Source organism: Platichthys flesus, chromosome 2 (genome assembly GCF_949316205.1).
Source record: "Platichthys flesus chromosome 2, fPlaFle2.1, whole genome shotgun sequence".
Classification (NCBI taxonomy): domain Eukaryota; kingdom Metazoa; phylum Chordata; class Actinopteri; order Pleuronectiformes; family Pleuronectidae; genus Platichthys; species Platichthys flesus.
Window position 1 is genome coordinate 23,861,577 of NC_084946.1, and position 22,960 is coordinate 23,884,536.

General features: G+C 42.1%; 1 protein-coding gene across 2 annotated transcripts in view; it reads right to left on the reverse strand.

Annotated features, from left to right (window-relative positions):
- Nucleotides 1-4,100: 4,100 nt before the first annotated feature.
- Nucleotides 4,101-22,960, reverse strand: part of phc2b (polyhomeotic homolog 2b (Drosophila)) — a 33,223-nt gene continuing 14,363 nt past the window's right edge. The window contains exons 6-15 of one of the 2 annotated variants that reach the window (XM_062407123.1): nt 21,811-21,945; nt 21,221-21,515; nt 14,886-15,202; nt 13,684-14,287; nt 10,148-10,359; nt 9,281-9,410; nt 8,632-8,737; nt 8,430-8,544; nt 7,165-7,489; nt 4,101-7,043 (exon numbers count right to left, since the gene is read on the reverse strand). In XM_062407123.1, coding sequence (XP_062263107.1) covers nt 6,889-7,043; nt 7,165-7,489; nt 8,430-8,544; nt 8,632-8,737; nt 9,281-9,410; nt 10,148-10,359; nt 13,684-14,287; nt 14,886-15,202; nt 21,221-21,515; nt 21,811-21,945 — 2,394 coding nt within the window. In that variant the 3' untranslated portion in view covers nt 4,101-6,888. Of the gene's footprint in view, nt 7,044-7,164; nt 7,490-8,429; nt 8,545-8,631; nt 8,738-9,280; nt 9,411-10,147; nt 10,360-13,683; nt 14,288-14,885; nt 15,218-21,220; nt 21,516-21,810; nt 21,946-22,960 lie in introns of both variants that reach the window. The other variant, XM_062407122.1, reaches the window with a different exon arrangement.

A 22,960-nucleotide genomic window follows, 5' to 3' on the forward strand; every position in this document is an offset into this window, starting at 1 on the left:
TCATGACCGGGCTTCTCCTGAACAGAAAGAATGAGGTCAGCTGGATCCGTTCTGACAGGCCTCTTGCCTCCTGTCACCTCCGTTGGTTTTCCTACTCGTACGACACCCGTTATTCTTGACAGCCGGTGCATGCATCACCGTGTCCACCTCTTACCTGGCCTGACTGTCCTCCAGCAAGGCAGCGGTGGATCTGCTTCAGCTCATCATCAAACCCCTGCAGGAAGAAGACGCCTCCAGGACCGGCTTCTGCAGCCGGAGGGCCACAGCGTCCAGGGGACCTTTGGTTCAGCAGCACCATCTGGGTCGGGGTCACATGTGCTCAATCTCGAGGGGGATTTCAAGCTATCTAAATGAAAACAATCTGGGTTGATAAAAAAAAAAAGCTGCAATGGATATTTTTCACCAGTTTGTTTGATTCTCAGCAAGAATATGCAAAAAATGTAAAACAGATTAACGCCAAACGTGTTGGGAGGATGTGATATAAGTCAAGAAAGACTTAATACACCCTGAATAATCAATTACTCATAATTAAAATTAAAAAAAAGCCTAGTGTGTGAGGCTGCCACTGACCTCAGGATACTACTGGTCCTCCTGATCCCAGTAGAGAAGACGCATGTCAGCCCGGTTGATGATGGTGTGGATGCTGACTTGACTCGAACACAGCTGCCTGAAGCCGAGCGATGGTATCAACCAGAACATCTATTAAAAACAGACAGAAATACAGTAAATATGATAAAGAAGATGGATAAACTGCTGAGTCACAGAATCACTCCCGTGTGGAAAGGCCTGGATCATCTCTGAGATTTTGCTAAAGGTGGAAATGAGACTCTGGTTTGTTTCTTTTTTAACGACACAGACGTAAAATCAATGTTGTATTTGTTTTCTTTATCAGAAAATATTGAAAGTGTCTGAGCAACAAAGAGTTTCTGCTCCGTCTGGAGATCACTGCTTTCTGAAGGCAATCATTGAATATTCTTCTGCTTAACAGCTGAAATTATTACAAAATCACAAAAACCTATAATTTTTGTTGTATTTTAAAGACGGAAACAAGTAATCAAGTAACAATAAAACACTTGATGATAAAACAATTGTTCGATACAGCAATATTTGACTTATCAGCCAAAGTATTGGATTTAATGACAATATATATCTTGCAGGAAGGAGTCAGGAACAGACGACTAACAGTTTGTCATGAAGGATTTTTAGCAGTTGAGCCAACTTGTCAGCTTGACACTTTGCCAGCGACTGGGATTACACAGCCGTACTTGTGCAGAATTTTATCGGAGCTCAAACAGCCACAGTTCATCAGCGCTTGGCGCTGCGGAGTGTCAAGGGGTCAACGTTTATTTTTAAATCGAAAAAACTGGAACGGCCACTGATCATAAATCCCACGCTCACAAAGTCACCTTTAGCATCTATCACGAGCGAGGGAGGAGGGTCATGTGTGGGTGAACGTTATTGGAAGGTGTTATCTCAGAACTACACCAGCGTGCAAACAAGCAAACTCTATTTGTGCAGCACTTAGAGGAAGGGGCAGAGGGAGAGCACACATCAGAACCACACGTTTTTAACCCACAACCTAAACGCTATCAGTAGTGGAAATATAAAGTAGATGCATGAGACCTTATCCAAAGATAAACTGACATGCAAAGGGATTATTACAAAACACAAGTCTTATGAGGTTCAAATCATCTGGGCTCAGTGATCTTCAGGCTCAAAGGAAACGTTTGATGCTCATATTCAGATTCATAATTTTAACTTGTGTTATGGCTTGGAAAGGTTCTTATGCTCTAATGTTGAGAAGAAACCCATCGCTCCTGTCCAGTGCTGCAGCTCCTCTTTGCAGCCTCTGTCTGAAACACTTGGCTTTAGCGCCTTTCTCTTTTAGACCCGCCTCCCGATGAAGTTACTGCTGGAAGTTCATTTTGAAAACATCAACCATTGAGATATCTTGGACTACTGACACACAATGTTTCAGGAGCAGGGTTTCCTGCCGGACTACTGAGCTCCCTTTACACTCTGATCTTTCCAACTTTGCCGAACTTTCACATAAAATACCTATAATACAAGAGGAAGGAAAGAGAAACCAAAAAAAGCATCATGTGTCTCCTTTAAGCTTATTCTGCCAAAATGGTTTGAATCCGAGCGTCACCGCGTCTGCCTCACAGGGTCCTTCAGGTCCCTCAGTGGCAGAATCTCTGGGATTCTGAGCATTTTTTTTCATATATTATTTTTATATTTCGATTTTGAAGAGCTGGGCTTCTGCTAATATTTAATGTTTTTGCATTATCACTTTTTAGGACATCCCATTACAGTGCTGCTTAAAACAAAATTTAACAAACCACAATTGACAAATGTTGCGAAGCGAGTAGTGATGATAAGAATGTATAATATTATGTTTAGCACTGAATGTTTTATGTACAATTATATCTCCTGTTTAGTTTGACGCTATTATTCACACGGTCTTTTCCTGTTTTATGTGTGAGAAGTGCGTGACTGATAGTCGCAGGTTAAACAACAGGAAATAGGTCCAATGAATTAAAGAGTAATGCTGAACTCTAGATCAGTTAGAAAGTCATTGAAATAATCTTTCTTTTCTAATATTCAGATATAAAACTTTTAAAATATGAAGAATTCTAAACAGAGTTTGGTTTATTCGTCAAAGCCGCAGCTCTTTTGGTTCAGGAGGCAGAGGGATCATGGGTAATATCCTCCATTTGGTTGTGTGTCAGTCAGAGTTTAACACACTGATTGTGTTGTTTTTTCTGTTCATGAAAAGTCGTCTATTTTTCTTTACTGAAATTGATGCATGCCGATAGATTGATGAACTTTGAGTCACTGTCTAAAAAATTGTAATTAAGCAGCCTCACCTTTACTTAATACACAAATAGCCCACTAGTATATAAAAACACTTTATACAGCTAAATGTATTCAAGACTTCTGGACTTTAAAGGAAATTAGGATTAGACTTTCTGAAGGAAGGAACATCAGTAAGAAGAGCCTGAACTCCCAAATGGATTTTTCAAAACAAGAGTAACCGTGGTCAGGTGACTGAGGTGGAGTTTGCCGTGCCTGCCCGTGGGAGTCTCCTGGAATTCGAAGAAGCAGTTGAGGTTCGTCACCATCTTGTATTCGAGGCTCATGTTGGAAAAAAAACGATTCTTCAGCTCCATCAGTCTGGATAATGAGGCGTTGGGCCGGCTCTCTGACACCACAGACAGGACCCACACCCACAGATAATTAAAACTGCCACCGTGGTTATAATTCAATCCCTAATGGTCCCTGAACGTGCCTTAAAAACAATAAGTGCTATAATAAAGCTGCACAGCTGCAGGAGGGTCACACACATCCAGCTGGGGAAGGTCGTCCACCGCCTTGTTTTTCTTTGATTTGCCATTTCAGCAACAGTCTAAACATTTCAAACAGTGAATCATAAATAAGACACGACTTAATGAAACTGGTCTTTGAGCAATTCAACAATTTGGAGCAACAGTGATCAGTTGAGCGATCAATGATTTGATGAACAGAAAATCAATCACAGCTTTGAAAAATTACGAAAGTGATCAATGAATTGACTTTGATCTTTTCAAAATGTGGCAAACAAAATAGTGACGAGGTGTTTACTGTCTGTGGGACAAAAGGGAACTTTTGATGGTGTCATTTCAAGCTCTAAGTAACTGTGACGTAAAATCCACAACTCTGATGTTCTAAAAACTAAACATGAAATATATTCTCTAGTCTACTTATAACTTTGATGTGTTTAAGTGTGTGTAATTATGTGCAGCTTGATTGAATCAAACAGAACTTTTGGACCTCGGAGGAGATATGTGCCCTTCTTGTAGATTTTCTGATTTAGTTTATAGTCAGTTTTTTTTTTTTGCTTTGTTACTAGATTGATATTGTAGTTTTAATAAGTTTTAGAACTTAGTTTTGATGCAGTGACATTTAAATCTCCCTGTTAGTGACCACATTCAAGTACATCTTATTTAAATATTACTGTACTGTAGATGAACATTAGCAAGTATAAAACCACCAAGAAGAAAATTCAAACATTTGTTATTTCTACATTCACACACTCAAAGAATTTCCCAAGACACAAATGTACTGCAAATGATTTATAATTGCAAAATGTTATGTAACAAACCATTTTGATAAATACGGGCATTAAACAAAGCATTATCTAAAAAAGTTGACCTTCCATCACAGCCACAGAACACAAATAGATATGAACATATTTTCATTAGAAAAGGAAAATAAAAGCAATAAAAAACAACTATTTATATATTTGCATATTTCAAAATATTAAAACACCAATAAATTTCTGTTTTAAAATAACAAGGATAACTTAGGAAAAAAAAGGTCAGTTTCACACTCAGTTACAGTCTCTTTCCTCACTTGAGCTGCTGTGTACAAATACACTCGTTTGAATCACTCCACAGACGCCACTCATAAAACCGTAAAGCAAATGAAAAAGAAAATAAGTGCTAAGAGCAGGGACGTGCAGGACGCAGCACACCCAGATTAGTTGTTTAGATAACTTAGTGTCCTATGAAAAACAAAATCGTAAGCAGTTTGAATCTACGGGAGAAAACTTGCAAATTCCTCATGAATTAAAAAAACTCGATGGCACAAAAGAAGCTGCTTGAATCGATTCACTGCATCAAGCTTTAGATTCCAGAGCAGTGGGAGTGCTGCTGAGGAAAAGGGCACCTACTGAATTAGAATGAGCAAGTCCACTTGATCCACATGAGCAAGTCCACTAAGATCCCAAATAAAGAGTGCGAAGTGTGCATTGTAACAGATTACACACATTTGGTTTGTGGGCGTTTTACGGGGTAGCTACTAAAGATAATTGCGCAAATTGATAACAGGTGCAATCCTGGCAGAGGCAGTAGTATTTAAATGAGTGTTTGGCGTGTGTTACTGGTTAACTGGAGAGCAGAGTGACCACAAGCGCAAAGTGAAAATTGAATGCCATGGAATTGCAGCTGTTAGTGAAAGAGGCAAACAAACATGTCGTTGAGCTACAGCTAACACAAATTAATACAGCTCAAAGAAACGCGACATTTGAGAGTACCTGCGAGAAAGTAAATGCTGGGGGTAAAACTAAAAGAACAACTGATGAAATTGAGAAGAAGGCAGGACATCAGAAAAGCTCATAATAAAACAGTCGGGGGGGATGGGGACGGTGGAAGAGATGCCTCTCACCAATATTGCGCAGCAGGTGAAGTTCACTTTCTGAGGCACAAGCGCGACACTCTTGCCATTGTAGCGCTCATTTTTCAATGCCCATCAGTACCCTGGCAAGAGAGGGATTCATTTTGCTTCTGTCAAACCAAACATGCTAACAGGAGAGGAAGAATCCAATTCTCTCCGTCCTCTTCCTGCAATCTCCTCCTCACCACAAGAGCTGCAGAGCCTTCTGTGCGTCACACTGTGCCGATTAGCACCTTCCTTTCAAACGCAGTCACAACCACCGCGATTATTTTCAGGCTTTGTCGATCGTATTTGTCAAGTAAATTACTTGCATCTACTACTTTTAATGTTTTGCGCACTCGGGTAGAAACGCCTGACAATGCATCTTCATTCAGGAAACTGACTTAATGGACAGCGCAGGTTATTCTGCACACAATCCTCAGTGCGTTAGTAAATCAGCTAGCATGTTTTTGTTGGTGAAATCAGCATTTTTTTACACGTGCAAACCTTTAGTAGATCCGCCCAGAGTCTTCTCCCTCATCCGCTCGCTAACAAAACTGTACGAATAACATAACGATGAATCCAGATTTCACTCCCGTGTATTAATGCCGCAATTCACCAATGACTGTGTCGCAGTGTGACCCAAAAACCCCCACACAACTGAACATTTTGCTGTTCATGTCATCATCTCTTGTTCTTCCAGGCTTATTGTCTTCACTGGGTTTAACTGCCCTATTTACACCTGATTCTATCATGGGATCTTTGTTCAGACGTGTGATCAGGTTGAAGACATTTGATAAGGACCTGTCCAGGCCTGGGATAAGTAAGTGCTTCTCTTATCTTAATTCAACCTGCATTGGGATCAGATCTTAGAACGTTAATGCACAGCAAGGCACGTGAAAGCAGTCGGAGTCATCTGGAGCTTTGTAATGGGCAGCTTGACTCGGGGCCATGCAGTGCAAACAGGTACAGCAGCCGATCATTTCATTCGGCATGAATGAATTACTGGTCGTGTTTTTTATACTTCTGTGAGGGTGACATCATTTATTTTTTGTTGAAGAGAACTTTGTTTGTTGATGGATATCAGGACGTGAGGAGAATGTCAACAAATAAGATAAAAGGTGTTTCAAAAAACCATTTTCCAACCCTGCCTTGAGCTGTATCTGGATCAGATATCAGCCACATCAAGTTTATTCATATACTCATGTATATAAGAATCCACGCTGTATAATTTGGCACAACTATCACCGTGGCTGCAGCTAGTCAGTTGTTTGTCTGTTTCTTTGTTGTGTAGTGTGTTTAAATGCTTCTTGCCTGAGGGAGGGGGGAGATGTGCCCGAGGAAGGGTTGGTTTTGGTCCGAGATATGAATGCATTGTAAATAGATGTGGTGTTGAAGTGCTCGTGGTGAAAACACCATCGGTTCCAGTTTCAACAGTCACATGGTTTCTAAACATGAGCAGTTTGTGGAGTTGGGTCGAGTTAGAGTGAGATTCTGAATCAAGAGCACGAGTCCAGTCGTGGAGAGAAGGCAAGGTCACAGTGCAGTCAGTGCTCTGTGCAGTCAGTGCTACAGTGACACATCCTCTGCCCTGTGCCAAGGGAAACACACACACTCACGTACACACACACACACGTATTCCCTCACACACACAGAAGAAGACGCACTGGGATCAATACACACACTTCACTGCTACGAGTCTTTAAGCATGTTGATGCGTGCAAAGATCTTGAGTGCAGGCCCCAGTTTAATGTTCATGGTGCTCATGAGGTGGTCTTCCTTCAACAGGAGCAGGGCCTGTCCATCGATCTCCTGAGACCGAAACTCGTCCGCGATCTCCTGACAACCTGCGTGAGGAGGAGCAAGAAAAACAGACCCGTGTCAATCACAGTCAAACAGGATGAAAAGGCAAAAAGTGATTGATTCAGAATGTGAATCGTGGTTGGATGCACCTCCCACAAAACTGACCTTGCAGTGAGCAGATGAACTCATAAACTTCCTCCACATTCCACCTGGTGGGGTCGTTGGGTAAGAACCGCTGACAGAGTGACGGTGCATCTCTCCCAGCGCCGCCCTCCTGGTCCGAGGCCCGGCTCTGCTGCCGGCGAACGGGGACCTGAGCCGGGGTCGGGGTCGGAGCCAGGAGCCCCGAGCTGGCTGCCGACAGGGGAGACGCCGGCTCCTCGTAGCTGGACATGTCCGAGCACGGGCTGGACTCCTCCTGACTGGGCTGCGAGGGATGAGGCGAGGACACGGAGCCGCCTTGTGTCTGCTGCGGCGACGGGGACAGCTTCTGAAAAGGGAAACATTCAGGTTTGACTTCAGGGTTCTATGTTTAGAGAAAGTTAACAGCTCATCAGTAAAACACTCCAGGGACATAATGTTAGTCACAGCAAAGATTAAAAGGGGTAATAAGTAAGATTTATACTGTACACGACTGCTATATACCTGCAGGGAGATGATAGGACTGCTGGACTGATACCAAAGCCTCAATGATTCATTTGCTTATAAAACTCACCGATTGGTCCAAACACGAGACAAAAGCCCCCCCCCCCAACCGGGTATTCTAGACCAACCCCTTGAGACATTATATAACTCAAAACGTTTTGGCTTGGAAAGATTCGCCTTAAGCCAAATAAATATTTTCCAGCAATAAATAGTGTAATGGTAGAGACTTTGGTATTTTTAAAGGTAAGGGAAGAGCTGATAGAAGTAGACGTTCTATCAGAGAGTTTAAAAAATGTTTAAATAATATGCGCAGGATGCAGAAAACCTTAACCGACAGTTTCCCGTTTTTGATGGTCGACAATAAAGGTTGACAAGGATCATAAAGCACGTAATGACCCTTTAAAGGCAGAGGGAGCTGATCAGGCACCGGCACAAATGATGCTTCAATTCATTAAAAGGCACCAGGCGTGAAGAGTGCAGGGTACAAAATGTGCAGGAGAGGCAGAATGTAATGGAGGTGAAGTGTTGATGAGGAAGTTTTACAGCGCGGAAGGACAGTGTGTGTGTGTGTGTGTGTGTGTGTGTGTTTGTACAGTTGTTATAGATCCTGGTCGGGACTTTAGATGAGATACAAACTTGGTCGGGACCAGACATGGGGTCCCTCCAGTTTCAAACTTCTTTTTGAAGGCAGCAACTTGTATTTAGGGTTCTGGTTATTAATATATTATTATTAGGTAAAGTTGAGATATATAGCTGTGATGGTTATGGTGTGTGTTTTTCTGTACCTGCTTCTTAGCCTCTACACCGGAACGACCCTGAGATCTTCGTCGCCAGCGGCTGGTTGGTTTACTCCTCTCTGGACGGAAGAGGCCTATCCGCTTCGTGCAGCCCACATTGTACCTGTTCACAAAGATTCATTACAGTTTTCATTTACAGAAGGAGCAGCTGATGGTTTAAGTTATTAATATTAAAAAAAAGGTGACTTGCCTCTTTGCACAAACCATGGAGCAGAATCTCTTCGAGGCCTTGAAGGTGTAGGCAAAGTCGACCCAGCCGCAGTATTCACACGTCAGCTTCGGCTCTGGTTCTTTGTCTGTGGAGGTGGAAACGATATATAACCATGAGACACACATGAATGGACAGGAGCCAGGCTGGAGTTAGGTGAAGAGAAGCAGAAGCATGAGATTAAGCTGAGACACAAAAAGAGGAGCAGCGAGTACAGCACCATCATCATTCATCTCAGAGGCTCCTGATCTACGTCAGGTCTGTACCACCAGGCATTTCACTACATTAGGTTAAGAACAGATGGGTGTGCCGGCGATGCAGTGTAATTGTGAACATTTATAACCCTTAAAAGAACTGCAAATAAATGGTCAAGGTCGGATCGGAGAACGCTGAGTTTCTTCAGCACGCTCGTAAAGTGATATGCACACACACACACACACACACACACACACACACACACACACACACACACACACACACACACACACACACACACACACACACACACACACACACACACACACACACACACACACACACACACACACACACACACACACACACACACACACACACACACACACACACACACACACACACAGGTGTACTTGTCGGATTCTCTTTGGCTCACCTGTCTGGTTCATGTCCTCCGGCTCGGAGTCTGTGTTTGCTGCGTTGCTGACTGGAGTTTGGTCGGGGTCGGACGAGAGCTGATGATCCAGCTTCTTTGGGCTGTCGATGAGAATCGGAAGACGCTCCACCTGGTGTAGAAAACATTTACAGCTGTGAATAAAATGGTACAAACTCCAGGCTCTTTGCTTACCACACAATATTCATCCACTGCCGGTAAAGACATCAGGTGCTACATGAGGGTCCAGCATCTTGTTCAAGGATACAAAAGCCAAGGATCAAACCATCAAACATCTGGTTAGTGGTCCTATAGCTTTCTTTAAAATTGAGATCCTATGATCTTTCCTGCTGAATACAAAGTACATTATATTTGTTTGTTTGGCTCTTAATGTTTAGAGTGAGCATTTACACGCAATGTCCAGGAGGAGGCAGTGAGCCCAAAGTCTAGAACTCTCAGTAAACATTATGCTGCATCTGAACAAAATGTTTAGTTTAACTTTGTTGTTTCTTAGATATTATTGAGATGCGATGATGCAAAAGTCGATGACAGTTCTGCAGTTACAATGTATAAACAATAGCGTGACATTCAAGGGAGACGACGAGGAATAAAGAAGGAATTCGATGCCTTAAGTTAAAGTAGCTGAGAGACTTTGATGAAGCTCATTATACAAACACCTTCATCCATCTTCAGAGTTCTTACCCGACTATAATTAATGACTGAATCAAACACAAGCTGCCAGCTACCACAGGTAGCAGGCCTGTGTCTGCCTGCTGACAGCTCCCTGCAGGCATGTACACTGAAGACATGTGGGGGCTTCAGGATGTTTATCACGTCTCCCTGCTGGCAGAACTGAGATCAGGTACTTACGCAGACCGGGAACGGCTCGGCGCCTTCCTGGATGACAAAGCCTTCGATGACATGTGTGAGGACCTGGGGCTTGACGATGGCCTGGGGCGGTTTGTTCTCCCCGTTGAGCGGCGTGCTGCCTGTCACGCTGGGCGCCTCGCTCTCATTTCCTGAGGTCATGGCTGGAGGTGGAGTCGCAGGTGCAGCGGACGGCTTCTTGGCCGGGCCCCCTCCTGACCGAGACATGAATAAAACACTGAGTGGTTAATATTTAAGAGCATGTCCTCTGTGAAGAATAGGCCCTGCTGAGGTCAGTTTGAAATTACATCAGGGATAATTAGACAACTTATCATTTCTGTCATTTTGAAAAACAAAAAGCCAGACGTCAGAAATCAAAACATTTGATGTTTGTTGGCAATCAATCAATAACTAATTAAAAAAGTGTAATTGCTAGCCTTTAGATAAATTGTCAGAGTTATTCTTAGAACAGCAAAACAATACTCGGGCTGGGAGATAAATCCATTTGACCCGTATTTCAAACTTTAATGAACGACTAAAGTCATTTAGAGATTTTGAATTTCAGTTTTGATACATTTTAGGTTAAATTCTCAATACTAATCAAATCCAAACATTTCATTTAAGTTTCTCAAATGTGAGTATTTGCACTTTTCCTCACAGGATCACAACCGGACATTAATTTGGAGTTTAAACTGTTTGTTGGGCAAAACATGACATTTAAAGATCATCACCTGGGGAGTCAGGAATCTATTTTTTTGCACATTAAACAATTAATCAGAAGATTAATCATTAAAAATGCAATAAATCACTTATTAGTTGTGATCCTAAATAAAAAAACAGGTACGATTTCAAAAGGTGAATATCCCGGTTTGATCTGAATAACTATTTACTGTGGAGAAAGTTACATACTGGTTAACTCACCTTTAAAATGAGATTCTCAGTGAACCATAATAATAATAATAATTAAACTGGTAAAATGTCTGGAAACCTTTGATGATGAACTTTTAATTCATTGTATAAGAAGTGATTTGTCTTCTTATAATCACACATTGAAGCATCGGGTACTAAACTAAACGTCATGCAAACTAACTCCCCAACACGCAGACACTAGATTGGCCATATCCACAACAACACATTGTCCCTGTGTGAGTGACCCGCTGTCGGTCCCTGAACGCATCATGGATCTGTCGTCTCATGTCGACAACAACCACAAAGCGAAAGTAAACACCCGCCATGCTTTGTCCTCTGAAAAGCCTGCAGCGCTGAATGAGAACAGTTTCCTTACCCCATCAACTTCCTCCGCGTTCAGACGGGGAACACGTGCGGTTTGGTCTGAGCTGGTCTGTGTAACACAACGCTCCCACGGACACACACACAGCCACCCGCTGCAGTTTGGGTCTGATCGGGGTTTTCACGCTGCAGCGCCGCTCGGACCCAGGATCCGCCTCCTGTTTCCTCCCACAGCAGCTCTGAGCCTCCACAGGCTGCTGGTGCAGGACCACATGTTCCAACCATCAATCTTTATGTCCCAGCCTCGAGAACCAGTTCACCTATGACCACTCATCAAAGAGCCAGACCAACCGAGACACTGTTGCTGCAGGGGCGTCACACCGATATCTGGGGCCCATACAGGGGGGGGTCTCTGATATTATTTATACCTGAGTCCAAACATCCTGATTTTATGACAATAAAATTAGAGTAGCCAAGGCTCAATAGTCCCTTCATAAAGTCAGATTAAATCCACTAGATCTGGATCTTCACTTGGAACAGCACCATAATGTACCCCTACATATGTCAGAATTTCCCCCCAAAGATTCACATCATTCTGTGAGAAATCAATGAAAATGTCGAAAGACACTAACTCACAAGCTTTAAGAAAGAGAAAAACCTGAATCTGCACCAAATGTAATGTTTTTTTCCCCAGACACATACCTCACGACTTCAGCCAAGTTTGTGCCAATCAGTTAAGTAGTTTTTGTGTAAAGCTGCTAATAAATAAACTATCAAACAGATGGGAATTAAATTACCTTCTAGGCAGAGGTTATACTTCATTATTATTAATTGAAATTTCACTTAAATCAAACTTCTTCTATGAGTCTGTGCAGTAGCGATTGTGTGAAGAGTTGCTATCTCGCCAATACAGGCGCTTCAGACCAATCAGAAGTCAGTCTTATCTGTCAATCATGAACCTTCAGTCCTTTATCATTGCATCCAATAACAAATTAAAGCTTACTGGAAAATCACCATATGAAAAAACATCACTGTGATTAAGAACTACCTAAAATTGACAGCAACCAGGTGGGGTTTACAACTTGTACTGCAGCCAGCCGACCAGAGAGGCTGTCAGTATGAATTTGCTGACTTAGTAAGTGCTGGACACTTAGCATTAATAAACAACACTGCAGAGCGGAAAAAATCAATAAAACATGCAAAACAACTTCTGGTTCACAAAGTTCACTGCAGCTGTTGTAGAACTGAAACTGAAACCGCTATTTTTATATTTTGTGTCTCAGTGGGTCACTCTCTCAAAGCTAATTTGTGTGAACGGAGCCATTCTGACAGCTGTCATTCCTGGAGCAAACATCAGAATTATGTGTCTGTTAGCACACAGCGCAGTTGACGTCTGAACAACTCAACCAACCAACTTCTCTAGAGGCTCTTTCTTTAACACCACATAAAAACCCAAACCAACAGAAACTTTGTAGATTTGCCGTCATCAGCCCCTGCAGACAGTGGATTACCGAAATAGTTTCCTGCTCTGGTGCTGAGAAGTGTTCCACACATCACACCCAACTCATTGCCCATAAGCAGCAATTTGTGGTTTACAGAATGTTTCATTTTACAAGGAACACTGCGTTAGTACTTATTTTTCAAGCAGTTTGGAGAAACATCACTGTAGAGACTGATCTATGACAACATTTACGAGACACAAGTACTCAGTATGTGCTCAGCGAGAGGACTTTAGCTGCTGCACGATCATCCTCTGGCAGTATTAGTATTATAGTGCCAAACTGATGACAACAAAATCAAATGTCTTATAAAGAACTGCTTTTCCATTCTATGCAAATCATCTGGACGACAAAATGTGCACAAGAAGAAGAAGACAGTTGTGGAATTCAGAAATAAAATATAAAAAGACAAAGTCCACAAAATGTCCAGTCCCAATTTTCCGGACATTTTTTTCTGATGTGTGCCAAAAAAGTGCCCAGTAACATTTTTAGGGAACTCTTCATGCACAAATATTCCATTATCAGTATAAAGAAGTAAAAACAACAAGTGCTTGAATACACTTCATAAACCATCAGCATTGATTTTCCCATTCACTGAAGATTTCCAGAGTTGACCAAATCAATGAGAGCAGCGATATGGTTATAGATTCCATGTTGAGGTGACAAGTTGTGGTTAACGCAGATTTTAAACTGCTACCAGACTTATTGTCCCAGTGGCTAATGATTTAAAGAGTTTATTAACCAAAACACTTAAGTGTTTCACAGGGAGTCAATTTGCAGGTTAGAAAACCATGCTGAATCATTCATTACCTTGTTGCTGAACAGCTGGTGTAACGGTATCGACCTTGGGCTGCTCTACAGGCTTGGCAGGTTGTGATGGTATGGGTACAGGTTGCTGCAGTTGTTGTTGTTGTTGCTGCAGCTGTTGTTGTTGCTGCTGCAGTTGTTGTTGTTGTTGTTGATGCTGTTGCTGCTGCTGCTGCTGTTGTTGGTGTAGGTGCTGTAGGTGCTGTAGGTGCTGTAGGTGCTGTAGGTGGGGTTGGTGGGGTTGGTGCGGTTGGTGCGGTTGGTGCTGCGGTTGTTGCTGCGGTTGTTGCTGCGGTTGTTGTTGCGGTTGGTGCTGCGGTTGGTGCTGCGGTTGTTGCTGCGGTTGTTGCTGCGGTTGTTGCTGCGGTTGTTGCTGCGGTTGTTGCTGCGGTTGTTGCTGCGGTTGTTGCTGCGGTTGTTGCTGCGGTTGTTGCTGCGGTTGTTGCTGCGGTTGTTGCTGCGGTTGTTGCTGCGGTTGTTGCTGCGGTTGTTGCTGCGGTTGTTGCTGCGGTTGTTGTTGCGGTTGTTGTGCGAACGGGGTCGGACACGTCTCTCTGACCACCAGTGAGGTTGGCTTGTCTTTATTGTCCTGAAGCAGCCGAGAAGCCTTCAATTGGAATTAGGAATAAAAGCCAGAGGGGAAAAAACGTGAGAAAGACACATCAGGGGCCATAAGTGCTTTTAATGCCAGCGAGTCAAAAACTGAAAACCATTAGGTCTGGAAAACATCACACCAGTGGGAAAATATTACAGCAGGAATTCAGAAGATCCCCTATTCACATTTGTGTCTTGGAATTGACATCGATACTGTGGGTGTTGTTGGAACAGTAGTTTTTGTTTTTCTGGTTACCACTTTCAAAATATTAAATTCAAGATTGGGAATGACACAAAAAGCCCGGATGTGAAGTAGAACAGAGAGTCACGCCTCATTAGAAACAAATGGAGGACAAACCCATGAATCACATCCATTTCGCAATCTAGGAAACAAGTAGAATTGGATGATGTTTGGTAAATTACTGTGAGAGAAGGATTGAATCTCAGCTGTTTGTACAGATGTTTGTTTTAGAGAATTTACTTTTATTAGTCTGCATTAAAATGTGAAGGTTTTAAACAAAGCAAATAAACCAACATAATAATAACTTTGCTTCCGACTAAACTACACTTACAAGAGCTTTCCTTCAAGATCATATTTCAAGTGTACTCACTGTTGGCTGTATTTGAAGGTTGATGGCGGTGAGCTGGACGGGCTGAGCTTTGGCGTGGTGGCTGAGGGAGGAGTGGAGGGCGTGGGGGCTGATGGTGGAGTGGAAGATGGTCGCCTGCTGGCTGGGCATGGAGGGCTGGTGTGGAGCCGGTTTGGGCAGCACAGGGACCGGGTGCTGCGACGGCTGAATGGAGGCCGTCTGCAGCAGCTGACCCGCCGTCTTCTGGGAACCTGGACTCTGGTGGACGACAAACTGCTGCTGCTGCTGCTGCTGCTTGTGCTGCTGAACCAGGGACTGTGGCTGAATCTGGGTGTACGCTGGAACGAAAAAGACTGTGACACTTACAATATATAGAAGTTATTCAAGCACCTTACTGCTGCCTCCACCATGCACAAGTGTTGTTTTATTTCTAAATTACTGAAGCCTTCCATTGCATCAACAAATACATAAATCAACAAAAGAGAGCTAGAGAAGTTGTTGGAAAGGGCAGATTATTATTTAATCTTATTTATTTAAGTCAATCGTGAATAATTATAGTAATGACTGTGGCAAACATCATCTTTACTATCTTCTCAAAACGTGAATATTTACCGCTTTCTTAAACCAAAAAAGGTTTTTGACAAATTTGAAGACACTCCCCTGGCTTCACGGAATTTTTTCTTCAAATGTTGAAAAGACATATACTAATTGTAAGATCAATCAATAAGAAAAGACAGTTTCCGGCCTGATGTTTAAAAAATTCTACGCAATTTGATCACACATTATTGTTTTCTATGAAGTAGTTTAGAAATATCTTTGCTGCATTGAACTATGACTTGCTGCAGACCATGAGAACCTAGTGTCTATCAGAGTCACAGGCTCAGAATTAATGACAAATGAAGATGTCTGTTGTTTTGTGGGCGTTGCTTCACTTTCCTGATGACGGGAGCTAATATTGAGGGCTGGTTGAAAGGTGCATTGACGCGGCAGTTACAGTTTTGGCCTGAAAATTACTCACAAATTGTTTCAAAACAGCCTGTCATCACCTGTCAGTGGTGTTGTGGGTAAAGAGACATCCTGAGCTCATAACCTGCCCCGGAGCCCAGGACAAAGAGCATCAATCTTGCATTGTGGGAGCATGTGTGAGTGGGCGAGTGTTCAGGCGAAGTAGCCCGAGGCTACTCAAACATTAGAAATGCCTCAGGAACGAACATGAGGAGTCGGCAGTCCATGACACAGTCTGTATAGAGGTAATGTTGAGTCAGTGGATCCCAGTCAGTCAGTCTGCTGCTTCCCTCCAATGACTGTACCAGGAGGCAATAAGAACTAACAGACTCTGACATTTTACTGAAATCCAAACAACAAATGAGTTGTCCCTGCAGAGAAGAACTATACGGTAGCTTCTGCTATATGAGCCGCATGAACATGGAGGTGTGTTTAGTAATGTTAATGAACCCCTCTCCAATAAATCCAAGCATGGAAAACTGCCAAGTACATCAGCATTTGTCTCAAATCCCCATGATCCTCACCCTCCTCCTCCTTCTCCTCCTTCTGTTCTTTTCATGATGTTTTGTGTGGGATAGGCTCCATCTGGTTTCAAAGTTTCCCTGCAAGGGTCTAACCGCAGTCTCTGCCCTGCTGCGGAAAATGTAGATGTTTCAATCCAGCGGAGTTTGCATGTCATTAGTCCCTTTAACGCTACAGGATCTGCTGAAAACGGTTTTCTTTTTCACGTGGCGAGACACAGTGGAACCCACCAACAGAAACCTGGGGTAGCTACGCAGAAGATAATATTTACAGTGTTCAGAGCTTGGTGGATATACACATAAATTCTTGACTTTTGAAATGTTAGTTTGATGAGCCTATAGCTGAAACAATCAGTTAATTGATAAATTAGATAAATAATCAGCAACAATACTGGATCTTCATTCATCAATACTGAAAATAAGCATATATGGCCCGTGATGACAAATAGAACTTTAAACTGTTTTACATGGTCTTTATCAGCAGATGCAGTTTGGTCGTCTTGTGCGTGTTGACAAAGACCAAGACTCCAAAATCCTGTCAACAGTTCTGTGAGGCTGCTGAGCAAAAAGTTTAAATATTTCATGTTGACCATGTTTTCTCCATTTTCAGTAGAGAGGAGTCTAGTGGGATTGTATCACTGTGGTAACAATTCATCCAATGGTTGCTGAGATGTTTAAGTCTGGACCAACCGACTGACAATGCCTCTGCAAGTCTTGACACTACATGTCAACTGAGGAGCCAATAAGATGAACGGTTCTCCAGCTATGCGAGCCACAAACAGACAATAGACCAGAATTATTAAATAGATAATCGTGTATAAAATATGGCACCAAAATCCTAATAACAAATGAAGGCAAACTGCCAAGGGTCAAAATACAACGATATTTGTTTTCTAATTGAATTGCAGTGCCCACAATGGAACTGTGCAGTTTCTATATTCCCCAGCTCCAGCCTGTGCAAATGAAGGGGAATTCTGAATCAGTGCACACCGGATACGACAAGCCTATCCCATGAATCCTGACAAGTTTCTCAAGGCCCTAATGAGGAACAGAGAAAAGTCTTGGAGGAGGAGGTGGACAGGGGAATTCATTTTAACTGCTCTTCCCCCTCAAGGTCTTGGGATTAAGGGCAGGAATGACTCAGGGCCCCCACACCCACACCCACACATTTATATATACACACATGCAATCATACAATCTGCAGCTTGGCCTCCCAGCCCACTTAGACATGCATATATATATCTATTGGTGCAGAGTTGTGCAATGCTCTGAGGTTGAGGACAGTATATGCTTTCTAATGAGTTCACAGCACCAGGCCCTGGAAAATCCCTGAGGTTCCACGTTCTCACTGGCTGCTGCTTTGGCTTAATTTCATAAAGGCACATTCCAGCCTTAAACAATAGAGCGGCCTCAGGCCTCAGGCCATCTTTCCTCACTTCAATACAATTCATCAGATACATAATCAAATAGGAGACTTGCACTGAAAGAATAATGGAAACATAACAGCCAGGTCGTCCTAAATAAAACCTATTTTACAAATAACTGAAGTAAAAGCCCAGAGCCTAAAGATTGGAAAGAAATAAAAGCAGGTAGAAAACCAATTTTGAAGTTTATTGGTATTCTGCACAAGCCTGGTCCTTTCAATCCTTTAAATGAAATAACAGTGGATATTTCAGAAGACTACAGACAAGGCCAAAAAAGGGTGAATTATTTGCTCAGTGAAAAAGTTATACATACATTTGAAGGCTGGGATTTCATTTTTGTTAAAGGGTTTCATCATCACTTTGTGTTTTGTCTTTCCAGGTTTTGTTTTGTCATCATATTCAAGTTAAACTGGCAACCAATGCCGTTGCTGCATCATTTTGCCAAGACGCAGGCATCGTGTTCAGACCTGCTCTTTAATCTGTGAGCATGGTTCTTTTGGGGGTTCCCTGCTGTGGTTTTTATAGTAAGGTGGCTCGTTTCTGCCAAGAGGAGGTGATCAAACACCGACTGCAACATGCCAGATGGCCAAACGCTGGTATTCAGCCCAATTCCTATTATTGGAGAAAAAGCAACAGACTTTTAAAGTTTGTTAAGTTTTCACATCGCTCCAAAATGAACTGTCGTGTATCGGAGAGCGAGATGAAAACCAAAAATAGCAAACACAAATATTAATCACACCTCCTCTTTGTTGCGGTCTCAGCTCGGGACAGACTTGTCTCTGTTGAGTCACTTTGAACACAAATAAAGAAAATATGAGTTTGACTAACTAGTTTTAATGTTAGATTGTGTTTACCAATATGGTTAATATAAGGTTTGTTATGAAAAGTTATGAGTCTCCTTAATTATTCACCAGCATATTATCTGTTTATCAGTTTGATTGTGTTTCCAGGCAGAAGAAGAGACTTAACTTGAGGCAAAGAAGTAAGATGACATTGGAGAAAAAGAAAAAGCCCAGAATTATTAGCAAATAAAATAAGTCTGTCAGTTACTTAATTACTGTATCACGTCTTATATCTATACGCATCACATCGTTATAAATATCCTTACTTATTTATTACTTTATCTTTGCTGCTGTTACACGCCAAGTTAAACCATAGTGGGACTAAAAAGAGGATGGACTTCTTAATGTCTTAGTCCCAAATTGACCTAATAAATTTGAGCTTGACAAAACCAATTTAGGATAGAAAGCAAAAGCAATACAGCAAACTAGTAAAATCACTTAAAGGCTCTTTTCAGCAGTAATAAGTACATAAATGCCATGAAACGGAAGAACATTAAAAGACTAATTAATTAGATTACTAATTATATCTACAGTCATGAAAGCCAAGGTTAGAGACGGGGTGTGAACTCATCACTCCGACCACAGCAGACTTCTATTAGCTGGAACGAGACACAGTTTTATTTACAATAGACAGTGACGGCCCTGCCGAGACACATTTTCGGTGATTTCAGTGAAAGTGCATAATGACCCAGTCACAGTCAAGTTGGATCCATCAGACAGCCGTGTTGCTTCTGCTCTTCCTTTACCACAGTGTATTATCTCCCCGGCATCGCGTGTGCACACCTGTCCCTCATGGGCTGCTGCTATGGCAGTTAGACTTTCTTCTTCCGTCCTCCCTTTCATTTTATGTGAATCCATTACTGCAACAAAGCAAGACGCAGTTGTGCGCTGGCACATTCGGATAATCCCCACCCCGCCACTTTTCCAGACACATGCTACAAAAAACACACGGGCACGCAAACACATCTGAATAGGCCCGACAAAAAACAGCAGCATGCATTAACAGCGTATTCCAGTGTAAATAAGGTTTACACTCATGTGCACTCCACATACAGCACATTCATACTTCATAATTTTAAGCTCAAGAAGCGTCCACACTGTAAAGTATTTTGTGTCTTATCAGGAGCCTCTGGAAGATGAGATAATGCATCTGAAGGGACTTATCCTACAGACACTCTGGACTTAATTTGACTTAATCAGCTTGTAGTGCTGGCATATCCACACAATTCACACTGCAAGGGAAGGGAAAAAAAATAACAGCTGCCAACTTCCAATTACACAGTAAGTGGTTTAGAGAGCCTCTTGCGTGGCATTGTGCCGTTCACAGCTTCTGGTTCAGCAGCCCCACTGTTTCAGATGCAACCCAACACACTGACTTTAATACGCCTGGTTTCACCCCTTTACTGAATGACTGGGTTTGTGATGCAGGCCCCGACATGTCACACTCCCAAGCCAAGAGAAAGCTATTAAAAGTGCAAAGAGTAAAAACACGTCTTCTCATCTGAGCTTACTGTAAACACGCGAGCAAGTTTCTACTGTATATCCGTCAGTGGATTGAAGGCTCAAGTTTATTTAAAGGTTTAAAATGTACATGTGTTTTAAAAAAAGAAGCAGCAGGCAGCAGCTGGAACACAATCTGGCAGCTAAATCTATCTGCCCACAATAAAAGCATTCCTATGGAACACTGAGTGTAGTTGTATGTACAGAAATAACATGGACCTTCTAAAAAGGCAGCTGGTTTAAATTTAACATACCCATAATTTACCGTGTAGCCAGTGTGGACTATCTGTCAGAGACACGGACAAAAACTGACAGGGGATTTACTGAACCTGGGCTGGCTTATGGGAAATTTGGAGACAAGCTACTGACTTCAGCTTGTTTGATCAACCGATCGATATTAAGGATTTCAAAAGCATGTTGTGAAATACCTGATTTATAAATGTGTATGAAATTTAAAGGAAAATAACCAAGCTATCAGTGTTTCCTTTTGATTTGGGTAACTTTTAGAATTGGGGTACCACAGACAAATTAGGGCTAGGAGTCTGTAAAAAATGTTCATGAAGTTAAAGGAAAAGGTCAATAACAAATAATGAAATCAAGGATGTTTACGCTAACGAATGATCGTTGACAATTCTGTCAGATCTGTCAGCGATTGTCTAAAACAATGTTTAAGTTGTAGAGTGCATTTTTATTCAGGCGCCTGAGGTCTTTATAGGTCACTTGACCGAGCTATAAAATTAGAAATGAAAAGTGAAAAATGCCTATTGCAATTTCCTACAGGCCAAAGTGATTTATCTGTTTAACTATCTTTTAAGATGTAAAAAAGAGTAAATCTTGACAGTTTGGCTGCTGCAACTAACAAATATGTCATCTCTATTATCCATATCAGTAGTATTTATTATTTATTATCTCTACTCCTTAAAAAGTGTGTCATTTTTCTGCAGAGTTCTGGGCCTGTTTGGTTAAGCTGTGATGTCCTGTGCCTGATTGCTAAAAGGCCTCCATTGTACATACTGCACCAGTATTTGAGCTTTTCAGGTAATGGGATTACAAGATTTTCTTACCTGGAGCAATGAGAGGCTGAGCACTAACAGCCGTCACACTGCGGCTCATGTTAATGGCTCGGACTTCTGTGACTGCTGTGCTCTCGCCCTTCTTCCCTCCTTCAGACGAGCTGTCTAAGGAGCTGGTCCTCCCTCCTGCAGCGACCTGCATGCCCTGGTTAGGATTCTTGATGAGTGGGGTGGGCTGGATGGGCACAGGGCTCTGCTTCAAACTGAGAGCCTGCATGGCCTGAGCCTGTGAGGAAGACGTGGCCGCCCCCTGCTGGCCACGGATGGCAAGGTTCTGGACCTGATTCTGGGCAGAAATATGGAGACAACTTTTCAAGTAAGGTTAAAGAAATAGATTTTAGTAGCTTTCCAGAATAATGATAGTGTCAAAAGAAAAAAAAATACTACAATAGTGCAATACATTCGATCTGATAAATGTGTTAAATATTTACAACTTCCATTTTACATTCTCCACTATGATGCTCACTTCTGCATATAACAATATATTTACAAGTGGGTTCCAGTCCAGGATATAAACACTACATTTAAGAGAGTAATTATAATTTTAGCGGATATAAAGAGGAACAAAAAAAATCCCATACCTGTGAGGAAGCCTGTGAGGAGCCGTCTGACTGGACAGCCGTCACGGTGGCTGTTGGGGTGAAGATCAGCTGAGGGGACAGAGGAACGGCCCGGCCGAGGCTCCTGGCCACCTGCACCAGGTTATTCTGCTGGGCCTGAAGGGAAAAGACCAAAAGGTAAACTGAATGAAAAAGGTTCATGGATTTAATTTTTTCTTTTCTCTACAATAGTTTAGAAGTAATGGTTAGAAAGACACAGTACATAAATACTAGTGCTGTCAAACGATTCAAATATTTAATCGCGATTAATCGCATTTATGTCATAGTTAACTCAAAATTAATCGCGCTTAATCGCAAATTTGTATCTATTCTTAATGACCCTTCATTAATTTTTTCTCCATAATTTTTTGGGAGTATTAATGCTCTATCAACATGGAAAGTGGATTGGCTTGCTTTATGCAAATGTTTTATTTTATTGAAAAACAACATTGCCAAACAGGGCGGTACAAAATAAAATAATAAAGTACACATTTCAGGTAAACAAGGACTCCTATACCTGGTGCAGTTAAACCATGGCTTAATATTTTCTTTTTTTCAAGTTTGCTGTGAGCATAGCAGTCAGGCCTCTCAAACAGCCAAGCAACAAAATAACAAACAAATCAAATACACAGGCAAGTGTCGGCCTATGTATGAAACAAAGTAAACACAACTGTGTAGGGCTATTTGAGTCCTTCCCATATTTGTGGAAAATGTATGAAATAAGAAGTACCCTATTTTGAAATAAATAAAAACATATAGCCGAAATATTAAAACAAAAAGCGAGAGCAGGTCAGACTGGAGGCAAACTCAGATACTGAAGCTCGATTGAAAACCAACTGCAGCTTCTGCTCTGATCGAGAAGCTGAGGCACTGATCTCTGATCAGCTTGGACCGGAGAAACTCTGTGTTTTCACTGTTTTCATAGATAAGAAGCAGTCAGTCACTGAGAGGCTGCTCCACATGAACGAGCTCTGATCTCACTGTGTCTCCCTGAGCGAGTGCAGGGGGCGGGGCTACGGTGCGCTATCTGGAACCACACACACTCGCCCGCTCCTTGTTCTTCACGACGGCCTGATACGATGATGTTTTAAAAAATGATTGGGTCAACCACCAACATGCAAAAGCGTGTGTC